Source organism: Zeus faber (genome assembly GCF_960531495.2).
Source record: "Zeus faber genome assembly, chromosome: 6".
NCBI classification, from domain to species: Eukaryota; Metazoa; Chordata; class Actinopteri; order Zeiformes; family Zeidae; genus Zeus; species Zeus faber.
Window position 1 is genome coordinate 24,344,483 of NC_137201.1, and position 12,110 is coordinate 24,356,592.

The window sequence follows — 12,110 nt, forward strand, 5'->3', positions numbered from 1 at the left end:
CCCTCTCACGTGCACGCCGGCGCGGCGCAGAAATGAGCATGGGGCCGTTTGCGGGAGGGGAGGTGCATCAAACGGAGTCACGCTTTTCCAGTTTACCGCTAATTGGACGACATTAATCCTGCAAATTCACGCCCCGGGTCCCAAAGGCCAGAGCTGAGCGAGGACTGATTGGGCCGTTTTGATGAACTACAGTTTTGCAGAATAACAGGTTAGTATTTTTACATTGCGAAAGCCAAGTGTGGCTGCCAAGCGTCACTATTTTAATTTAGCATTTTACCACACGAGAGGATACTCGGCAGTGCACCAACCAACAAACAGGTGATTGTTTAACAGTCCTCCTCCCCCTCCTCCTCTTCGCTGTCTTCCCGGCTCTTGCAGGTATTGTAAACCTCAGCTGTTGCAATCCTCCGGTAATACTTCTCCTCTACACAAATCCCTTTCCACCTGCGGATTCAGCCGACAGCGGCCATTGTTCCCACTCGCACCGGAATCTCCCTTCATGCGGCAGCGGCGTCTGAAAGGAGCCGCAGAATGTTTGCGGCGCAGGCACATCTTCCTCATGTTATCAAACCGAGACTCCCACCTGAGGGTGTGTGCGTGCGTGCGTGTGCGTGTGCATTTGGTGTCAAGTTCTACCTCCACCGCACATGCTGCTCCGAGACAATTCCAGGAACAGATTCCCGTCCCATCTGCGCGGCTTAAGGACGCGGTGCGATCGCTGCGATTCCATGGAACGGCTCAGAGACGGGCCCTTTGTGGAGCGAATCGATACGGTTTTCCATCCAGAGTTTCATGCTTTTGCCAGATTTCCGTCTTCGACACTAGCGCACACACACTCACTTTGGCTTCAATCCCCGATGACCAGGTTATCTCACTGTTGCTGCATTAAAGTCATTTCCCTCCGGCCCGGCGCCATAAAGCTCCGTCTGCCTCCACGCAAAATCGAGACAGCTTTGTGAACGCACAGAACGCAACAGTGTGAATCACAAATAAGCTGTGAGATTTCTTCAAACATTTTCATGTTCACTGTATTTTGCAATTATAACACATTTCACCACCTTGGCGCTCGTGACTCATGCTGTTTCAACTACGTGGTGCTGGTGGAACGCTGCGTGTTCCAGCTTGAGGCGAATCGTAGTGTTTTCCCATCCATCAAACAATTTCCCCACATAATGTGTTTTGCAAAGACACGATGCTTAGAAGTCAATGAGCTTTTTTTTTTATTATTTTTTTTTTATTAAAGATCAAAATTAGTTCTTTGTTTTGTTTTTTTTTTACATTGAACTTCAGTTCCAAAAACGGTACAAAGGACTTTTTTCTTTTATAATCAGGGAGAAAAATGTACATCACTTACAGCATAACAAAGGAGAGAATTGTCAACAAGTGTCCATTCAATTGTATTTACACATTTTCTTATTTATTTTTTTTACATTTAACTAAAATAAGCCTGTGCTGTTACACGTTCCAAAAGATTTATAGACTTAGCATAGCACACATAAGACTCTGTGTCCTCACAAATCTGATTAGAGGGAAAAAAAAAAAATCCAAATATTTAATTTAAATTGAGATACAAAAATAAGGAAATTGTAGACTGTAGAGACACACATCCACGTATACTACTTATTTTCAGTGACACCATCTACTTGCTTATTAGTGACACTTATCCTAAAGACATGTAAAAAAAAAATAAAAAAATCCCCATTAGTGTGTTTGATTCCCACGGACGTCGCTCAGCTACATGTAAATTATTTATTTAACATATTTGACAAACTGTAAAACATCGGGCAAATCGCTCGACCCCAAAAAACTTAACCGACTAAACCTTCCTGAGTGACTTCTTCTTTATTGATGCAGTGAATCTCTGCACAAACCAACATCAGTTTAATGGCACAGCTGCACCTTATCAATAGCGTGAATTGAAATAATGAAATGAAACAAAACGAGAAAGGAAGGAGACAACGAGGTAGATCAATGAATAAATAAAGTAAACAGAATGGTGAAGTAATCTGAAGGAAGAAAAAAAAAAAAAAAAAAATAAAAAAAGAAGGACCGCATTAATTTTCACGGGTTTTTAACCCTCTATGGCCAAATTTCGATCGCTGCACCGCCCCGATACATGAGTCGGTGCGTCATCAAGGGGGGACGTCCAAGTAGAAACCAACAGAAATGCAAAACATGGTCATGTGATCCACTGGCACCCATTTTGATTCCTCCTCTGCCAGAGAACCGATTATTTCTCAATTCTTCAACGCTTTCAAACCACGCCACTATCCTTGGGAAAACACCGCCTCCAACTGCAGTTGTTGGTAAAGCCGTTTTGTTTTAATCATTTTAGGCGGGAGACCTGTCAACGAAAACGTGCAGGTTGCCACGAGGCATCGTTTGTACCAGAGCGGAACCTCACCGGGCCGTGACGGCAGTATTTGGAACATGATCAGGCAATGTTGACTGAGGGAAACGGCTGAATCTCAACTTTGTTTTGAGATTAAACAAGGACTTGCAATGCTTATAGAAACCCTAAATGTAATGTTAACTTGTTATGCTAATTGATGTTTTCAATAAATGTGTTCCTTTTTAACATAAAAAAAAACATCCAGCGTTGCCTTGAGGCAACAAATGCCAAACAAAACAAGAAGAAAAACATGAGTATGATGAAGTGTTCTATTGGATCATAATGCGTAGTGTGTACCATCGGACGATGTTCCCCGAAGGGCGTGTCACATTAAGCCATCACCAGAAACCTGCTGGCTATTGCATTTTTATATTCTACTTTTAATAAAAGCGTTGAAAAAAAAAAAACCAAACAAAAAAACCCACATTTCTTCTTCTTCTAAGTAAGGGGTTTCAAAACAGCAGTAAATTATTGCACGTAATGTAACAATTAAAAAGTTAGAGCGACAATAACTTATTCTGACATCAATTACAGTTTTGTCACATTAAAGGAGGAACCATGCTGAGGTTCTAAGTTATGACACACTGGCTTTTTTTTTGTCTCTCTTTTTTTTTTTCTGGCATTTGACTAATGGGAGCAAAGTTCCTGGCCAGATGGAACATTAAGAAAGTTGTACACGCAACAGAGGAGGTATGATTCGTATATACATCTTTCCAAGGAAAACATTTTAGAGTACCCATCTGTATATGTGTCCACATTGTACATTATGATGGAGCCATTTATTAGAAAACAATGCCAAATGTAGATTCTGTCCCATCCCAATACGCTGGACGTGGCTTCCAAACAGCGGATTTGTTTGACTTACCTCTCCCGGGGCTGGGTCGTGGCTCTCCCGCTCTCTTTTCCAGACCACACAAAGGGATACGGGATCATTGGGGGGGGGGGATCCCTCTCCGTGAAAACACGGCCGAGGTCTCTCCGGGGTCTGGCCGAACAGCGGCAAAAGGCGCTGGCCCCGGGCGTACGGAATGGTCGAAAGAGGGTGGACTTTCTTGTTTATACACTCAAAGCGTTGCAGGGTTCCATGACGAAACGATAAATAAAATAAAATCAATGAGAAGTGTCTCTGACGGCAGACACTCGGTTTCTCGCGGCGGACGAAAGAAGAGGAGCACGAGGGATGGAGGGGGGTGGGGGGGGAGGAGGAGACGACGGCGGCGCCGACGAGAACCCGGTCACGCCGTGCGCCCAGGGGCCCCCCGGTCAGGTCTGCCGGTTCCCGTACATCAGGGGGATGATGTAGATGGAAATGTCGTCCCCGGAGCCGAGTCGGTCGTCGGAGATCCTCCAGCCGCGGTCCTTCAGGACCCCCCGCGCTCGCATCACCAGGTCCTGAGCCGCCATGGTGTACCTTCCGGCAAGGAAAAGCAGAGCGCCGCGTTAACCACGGGGAGAAAAGGTGCAGCCTGTATAAGAGGGGCACGCCCGAGTTAACCTCAGGAATGAATCCTCTCCAAACGTGCCGCCACAAACCCGGTCTGAGACTGACTAATCGATTTGTTAATTGCCGTCACGGCCACGGCCTTCGTTTTTTTTCCCCCCGACGCGAGTGGGAACGGGGGGGAGAGCGCGGGGTCCACGTGCCTGTGCTGGTCGTCAGGGTCGCAGTTTGCCAGGAAACAGCCCACGGCTTCGGCCACTTCCTGGTTGCTCAGGACGTCCCACAGCCCGTCGGTTCCCAGCACCAGGACGTCGTCGGCGCCGTGCTCGTGTTGCGTCAGCGGGTAAACCTTGACCTGGATTTTCGCAATGGCACGGGAAAAAAAACAACAAAAAAAAAAAAACCCGTCAAGAGGCTTTTTGTCGAAAACGCACGCCTCCAACCGGTGAGGTGGTCAATGAGTGGTGGTGGGCAGGTCCCCGGTGCGGAGTCATGGGGTGATGGCGTTCAAACGGGACAATGTAAGGCCGGGTTATTTCGTCAAGGCCCGTAGCTCTGATCAAAACCCGTGTTCTCAAAAGACCAGTGGCACCACGCAATGTGTATTCACAATGTCACGTACGATTATTGTAATAATTATCTTAAACATCTGGGGCGACGTGGGCCGCAAACGACGGCTGAGCAGAGTTTCCAGCGCCGGTCAGACACACGCTACATTTGGCCTCAAACACAAAATAGGGGGTTTTGCCATTTCAAGCCACTTCTAAGCAAGTGACGAAAAGACGGCAGCAAAAAACAGTTTCACTTTTAATTTTTTTTTAATGCAAACGATCGCATGAGCGAACAAAACATCACTGAACGGTCTTTTAGGAATCAATTGGGAGACTCAAACCACGGCCCTCAGTCGATACTGCGTTGAGTGTTAACCGGTGTTAAGTGTTACCATGAAAACCGGGGCTCGGCCTTTTAGTTTTCTGCCTTTTCACGAGTGCTGTTGAAGGCCAAAAACAACATGGCGTGACCGCGGGGTCACCCAAGTGGTCCAGAAGCGTGTGATCCATCATGTGATTCACACGATGATGGATTTATTATATCACAACCATTATGCTCTCGTACGCTCCCAAACTAATGGTCCGCATTCATGCTCTTCAGTGAAAGTAATGGATCGGCGCTTTGCTTCAGCCCATACATGAAGTTATGACACCGAATTGGTATTGGGAGTGAAGAGGTGATCGCCAGGTTCCAACTGAATATCCCTACGTCTCCAGGGGGGAGGTTGCTCATGTGGTGGTTGTGGAAACCAAATCCTCCGACGGCGACTCTCTCTCTCCCTCGACTTCCGTCCCAAACCCGACGTATGCTGATCACTCTTTCTCGGTCGGTGCGGAAACAATGGCGAAGGACGGCGGACAAATTAAAAAATAAAAAATACAATTTACAAAAATACAATTAAAATAAAATGAAAAATGAGGACAGAGACTGGTACGTGCCGGAATCCTAACCCTGAACTGCGAGTGAACTCCGAGGACAATGAATTAAAGATCTTCAGCGCGCTCTGGGGCTCTGCGACCGCCGGAGTCACGGGAGAGCTCGGGGAGGAGGAGGCCGTTGGAGAGCGCCGGTCGGGGTGAAATGTTAATGCACAGGACGAGCGCCGGGTCCACCCCCCGGACTTTAAACGGCTGGGAAGGATTTGACTTATTTTCTGGGAGCGGGGGCTCCTTTTCCTCAAGGGTGGGCAGCCCACGGGTTTGTGTGTTTGTACAGTGGAGATGAACGGGGGCGGGTGGGGGTTGGGGGTGCGGACGGAACGGAACACAGAAAGGGAGTTGCGATGCCTTTCCAGTTTCCAACTCAGGGCTTCGCGAATAAATGGCACATCTTCCTCCAGTGAGTCACAATGAACGTACTAAAAGGTTTTCCACATTTGACTTTGAAATGCATTCTGAAGAATAATCACCAACCACTTCATCCCTGAGCGTTTGCATCCGCGGTTGTGTCCGAGATGGAACATTATAAGCGAGTACACAGTGTGAATGGATTAAAAAAAAAAAAAAAACGAGTCTTTGGACACTCCTACCTCTGGGCAGCAGGACAGGAAGGGCTTGATGTAGATGTTGGAGTCGTGCACCTTGAGATCGTGGTCGCCGAGGCCTCTCGTTACCCCGATGGTGGCCAGCACTCGAGCCTGCGTGGGAGCAACCGTCGAGAGGTTTAGAGGCCGCCGCCGCCCGATTCCCCGTCCGCATCCCCCCGCGGGGCTCCCCCGGGGGGACGACGTGGGAGCGGTCGGTGAGCGAACGTCAGGCGTCAGCGACAGCGCGACAACCGGAGCCCATTCTCACGAAAAAAACAGGCTGATCGGGTGACAGTGGAGATGGAAACGGACACTCAGACAGGGGCGCCACGCATCACAAAACACACGGTTTTGAGTCACGGGTCGGACCCTTTTTCGGTTAAATAAAACGGGAGACAAATATAACTTCCCTTTCCATTTATTCTGTAAAACACTTAAAGCGAGGACTTTTGCCGTCGGTCTTAGATTAAAACCGCATTCAAGATGTCCAATGTTTGAATAAAATCTTCAAATACATAATATATTTAAATACTCTATAACGCCCTACACTCTAGCCTAAAGCAATATGAGGCACGCATGATACCGTCTTTCTTTAAACATGACAGTGAATGAAAAAATATGATTAGATCTGCCCCCAGTGCCTGAATTTAATTCCAATTAGAAACTCAAAATCCTGTTCAGTTTCTCACGTTTATAACTCTTGTGACCATTTCCCACGGATCAGCCACACTGAGAGCGTATCTTCCCGCTTGCTTCAAGTCCGTCCCGAACTTTTAACCCCACTCATATTAGCTTGGAACACGAACACTCGCACGCCGACCCTACTCCAGATCAGCAGCCCAGCCCCGCAATTTTAATCGCAATTGCCAACAGCACACATTGAGCACTGGGGTTTTGCGGCGTGCCGCGACCTGGCGGGGCTGCGGAGAGCGCCGCCGGATGCTGGAGGGCCTGTATATCTGGCGGCCTGCTGGCATCGGCCAGATGCACCGCGTTGCTGACCCATGCCTACTTAGCAAAGTCTCCTATTGAAAACCTCTGAGTTATTCCATGAGAGGCCGGGTTCCATTCATGTAATTTCTGTAGCAATTATTTCGGCTCAGGGTTACGGGGGGCCGGAGTACATCGCGGCGTCCTCAAGCTGAAAGGTATGTCGACCCTGAATGAGCCAACCTTCTCCTATAGCTGGTCTTAATTGTGGAGCCACATAAAAATGTCATTAGTATTTGGAATTGACAAATGTTTGCACTGAATTTGGCTTTTTCAAAATAGAGTTGAGGAACAGGTCATTGGAATCGAAAGAAAAAATGTTACTTGAAAAACATGTGGCATTGGAAAACTTAAATATAATTTATTTATATGTATTTTTTAAACTGTTGGCATTGAATGAAAAATGTAGGATTCCAAAGAATGAAAAGGAACTGAATGTAGTGCAGTTTTCATGTCACTTTTGACGCCGCGGGGGAGTTCTTTTGGGGGCGGGGCGGGGGACCCCTATTTGCATATACGTCTAGAAGCCGTGAGCAAAGGCCTACACCAGTGGCGTCGCAGTATTCCCAAAACTGTTTCTCACCCACGTCTGGGGCGGCTAATGTTGGAATGTGGAGGCAGCTAAAGGTTTCTAAATATAACATGAGCTGCCTCTAACACTGGTGAGAAATTCTACAACACAAGGTATCCCAGCAGAATTCTATCCGCAAACAGTTGTGTCGCTCGGGGATACCAGTTATATTTAGATAAACGCCGCTATTGTGTTCGCTAATGTCAGACGCTTCTATTATATATAATATATTTCAACACAATTCCCCCCCCCCCAACGGGAACATTTTTCAGATTCGATATTTTCATTCTTTTCAGAATGTTTTGTTTTCTTCGCCACCGTCCTGTCTTTGAATGCAAATCCGCTTGAAATTTGACATACTTAAGTCACGTTTTTGGCCCCGTGACCAAACACCCTAAATGTCTTTGGAGGTGGCAGAAAACGGAGAGAACACAGAACATGCAAATTTCACGCAAAAATGAGAATGGGCTTCAATTGCCACTGTGCTAATGGGTCATTAATATCATGTGTTTGTGCTGTATCTCTCTTTTTATGTTTTAATGATCTTGGGTTTTCTCAAAAAGACAAAAGTGGCACAAATTGTCTCCCGAGTGACATTTCCCTATGAATGCACAGGCGATGGCCCGGCGGGGATGTTTAACTGCATGGATAGGCAGCATTTAAGCAAATAAACACATGAGCACAGGGTTGCTCCGTGTCTAACGTAACGGAAGACATTGCTCACGACACCATAATAAACAGCCCACTGATACATTTCACAATGTTCCACTCCACCGGCAGACGCCGTCCAACTCATTTGTAGGCTATATTAAATCCCCCTTTTTAATTCCCACTGTGCAAATTGTCCGCACTGTCTCTTAAAAATGGCTGCCAGCGCAGAACTCGGCTAATTGAATCTACTGTACAGCGGATGAAATAGGAGGCAGAGTGAAGCTGGGGGAGAGGAGTGAGCGCGCGAGTGAGCAGTTGGCCTTCCCTGGTAGAAGTGAGTCTGGATCAGAATGCAGTGCAGATGCCAAGTCGAGAGAGAGAGAGCGAGAGCGAGAGTGGAGGAGAGGAGAGGGGAGAGTTTCAAAGTGGCGGCACAGCTCCTCCAGCAGAGAAGGGGAAACATCCTGGGATTAATTGTTGAGCACTGAGGCCCGGCAGGCAGTGCGCCGGGCTTTGAAGTGCTCTGGCATTTCTCTGCAGCACAAAGCCCCCCACCCACCCCCCTACCACCCCACCCCCCCCCAGATCTAGCCATCCATCTTCCCCACCTCACTTCAAAGGGAGAGGACTCGACGTGGGCACGGCCAACTGTGCGGGGGTAAACCCCGAGCGCCGCGGCAGGCAGACGGCGCTCTGCAGCGACATCTGCCCCAGTCATCAGTCAAACACAAACCCAGTGTCTGTGTGCGTGGAGTGGGACACCGGAGAAGACCCGGGTGGGCAGCGGGGGATTATTCTGGTGGTCTATCGAGTTTCCTCCTCGACCTTTGTCAACGCTGCACTTCATATATCACCGAAATGCCGTTGGGAGGTTGGCTGCATTGTCTTCGGTGGGCCTCGACGGCCCAACCCCCCCCGAACTTGACGTTTTCTCGAAGGTGATCATTCGGGCGGCTTACGCGGGATTTGAAACCAAGTTTGGTAGTTCAGCGTTGAAAATGTATTCATCTTTTCTCGAACTTCATGTCAGAAAAGCGCCGTGCTGCCAAGTCGCGTGCATTTCCATCGAGAGTCGCCGCCATCGCTGCGTCGCCGGCGCGCGTTGAGAATCCAGGCGGACCAATAACGTCTCTCGGCTCTTTTCACATGATCGCCGACTTGCCACCGCTCGCGTCTTGTGAAGGGGGGGGAAAAAAAACAGACAAAAAAAAAACAAGGCTCCCAAACATCTCATGATTTAGACGTCTGAGCAGAAAGATCTGCATGACAAGCGGGGCAGTGTGTGGGCAGGGGAGTGGCGGTGGATATTCAAGTCTGATGTTTGAGCTCGAGGCGAACGGAGCGACGGGCTCATCGGCGCAATGTTAATGTCGAAAAAAAATAAATAAATGAAATTAAAAAATAAAAAATAAAAAATAAATCATCGGCTGTTTTTCTTTCGGATTTCAGACAACGCGTTGGAAATTTGAAAAACAAACATAAACCAATTGGAATACGCTGACATCCTTCCATGATGTATATCCTTGGGGGTAGTTGCAGGGGAAGTGCCCCCCGTCATCCTCCAGAATCGCTATTTGCCAAGTTCAGTCCTCCTCCTCCTCCTCCTCCTCCTCCTGGCGAGGGGGGGGGGGGGCTGGGGCTGACTCACGGTGCCCTGGCGAGCTTTGATTACAGACGAGACGCACAAGGCTGTGGGAGTAACTCTGTCAGCGAGCGACTGGGGAGGCGCAGCTCCTTACCTTCTTCCCTTCGCCGTAGATCAGGGGAAACTTCAGGTCTTCGTCCTCGATGGTTTTATACGCCCTGTGCAGAGGGAGACACTTTTATGGGCGTTTGGTTTTTACGACATGAAGCGTACGCGTGGCCCTAGAGCAGTGGTTCTCAACCCCGTTCCATCTCGAGGACCCTCGATTTGAAACTTATTTGGCCTCGGAGCCCATTCGATAAGATGTTATCTGTGGAACTCCGATCTGAGAATTTGTTTATAGTCTATACTTCCATACCTGGGATAACCATGAAACTAAGATCAAAACAGTCGTTGTTGTACATTCTCCGATGGCGCTAATGTCTTGTAAACAAAATCATAGGGATGCTTCACTATTAACCATCTCGCTGTGGACCGCTAGTAAGCTCTTGAAGGACCCCTTAGGGGCGCCCCCCCCCCGGACCCCACGTTGAGACCCGCTGGCCTAGAGATCGTTCTTCTCCGCCACCCTAGCGAACCCTGCAGGGCTCACCAAAGAGGGAGAGAGATGGGAGGGGTGGGGCCAACGCATGCCTTAGAGCCTCTGCATATTTCCCTCCAGTTCCTTCTCTGAATCTGACCGTTTTTTTATTTTATTTCTCCCCAGTGACAGCAAGTGAAATGCCAGCAGACGTTCTCTGTGCTCACGCATGTTTGAGGCGTGTGTGTGTGTACGTGTGCGTGTGCGTGTGTGTGCGCGTGTGTGTGTGCGCGCGCGCGTCACAGCGTTTGCATAGGAAAGAGCTGATTGATGCAGTGAGGGTAAGACGGTTCACATTCCCCTGTTCTCAAAGCGGTGTTTAAACTAAACCAACTGATGAATAATTTACCATTCTCAGAGTGGGACCACACTGAGCCGTAGTACAAGGCAGTGTAATACAGTATTTATTCATGCTATGGAACTGTCCTGAGATACCCTTTCTCTCCTAATCCCTTTGGAACTTTCCTGAAATAGTGACTGGGAGCTTTATTTACCTCAACTGCAGAGGGTACCGGGCCTTTATTGGAAGCAGGCTTATATGAGAGGAAGGCGTTTATATCTAATTCCTGCTGTTTAATAAGTATAATTGGTCATGTTTTAGTATGAATTTTAAATCAAACTTCCGTCTGGGTGCCATGCCATGCAAACACATGTATGGTGAAAAAACAGAGAGCTAGTAGCTACTCTAAAAGTCGCAGTTGCGGCGGTGGCCGACGGGGGCGGGGGAGGGGGGGGACTACAGCTTTCCGAGTTTGCCTTGAACACACCACTTCCTGCTTGGAGCGCTGGAGAGCGAGAGTGCTCAGAGCGGGGCATTTGCCCCGAGAAGCGATCTGCGATCTGCTACGCAGCAGTAGGAAATGTAGTAAATTGAATACCTCGAGAATAAAAATACACTGTTTTATTTGTTGTTTTTGGAGAAAAGATCGCTCTGATGAAGCGCCGCAGCTCCAATCAGTTTTTCCTCCCGGTCTTTAATTGAGGCAGGCTTTTGGTTGTTTGTGTCGACCATGCCCCCGGCATTTATGAGAGGCCCAATTTCTATTTGACTACCGGTTTATATTTGAGGAAATACGGTATCTTGTTTTTGTTGTTTTTTTAACACAGACCGTACAAAAGCCAATTTACAGATAGCAAGCAGCACTGAAATCCTTCCATTTAAAACTAACACACGGTGTTAAAAAAATGAAAAACACAGGTTGTAAATGAGGTGGTCCAGACCCACAGCAAATTATGTTTACATTTTTACAGTTTGTTTTAGTGATTCCAGGTGCCAAGTGGGTGGATCTGCTTCATAAAGTAGGGGAAAAAATGTCTGCCAGAAAGGCAATTTACATGACACTATCTGAACGGTCTTAAGGCACAACCTGTCTGGCACGGCAAGGAAAAACCCAAACAAACCCTAAGGATTTATTTGTAAGTTCTCTTTCACCCGGGATCTGGCTGACACCTTGTCCACCGATGTAGTTCAGCTTCTGTGAGGCGGATTAAAATGGACCGGCATGTTTTTTACATTACTGCTGGTTCCACTCAGAGGGACCATATGTTTCTACCTTAGGCGCGCATGGTATTGCTGCGCTCAGCACTTTTTAACAGCATGCGGTGCGAAGACGATCACTGCAAATCACCGTCCATGAACACATAAATAAAGTTGTGGCCGTGGACTCTTCCAGGGCTGACAGCTATGGTCACAGAATAACACCACCACGCGGCAGCGTCTTCCCAGAAATGGCTCCTAACTGCACGAAAATGCCTCTGAGAAG

At 47.9% G+C, this 12,110-nt stretch overlaps 1 protein-coding gene across 1 annotated transcript in view; it reads right to left on the reverse strand.

Annotated features, from left to right (window-relative positions):
- Positions 1-1,305: 1,305 nt before the first annotated feature.
- Positions 1,306-12,110, reverse strand: part of ppm1h (protein phosphatase, Mg2+/Mn2+ dependent, 1H) — a 33,010-nt gene continuing 22,205 nt past the window's right edge. Inside the window, exons 7-10 of the mRNA XM_080001988.1 lie at positions 9,862-9,925; positions 5,914-6,021; positions 4,033-4,188; positions 1,306-3,799 (exon numbers count right to left, since the gene is read on the reverse strand). Coding sequence (XP_079858114.1) covers positions 3,656-3,799; positions 4,033-4,188; positions 5,914-6,021; positions 9,862-9,925 — 472 coding nt within the window. The 3' untranslated portion in view covers positions 1,306-3,655. The remainder of the gene's footprint in view (positions 3,800-4,032; positions 4,189-5,913; positions 6,022-9,861; positions 9,926-12,110) is intronic.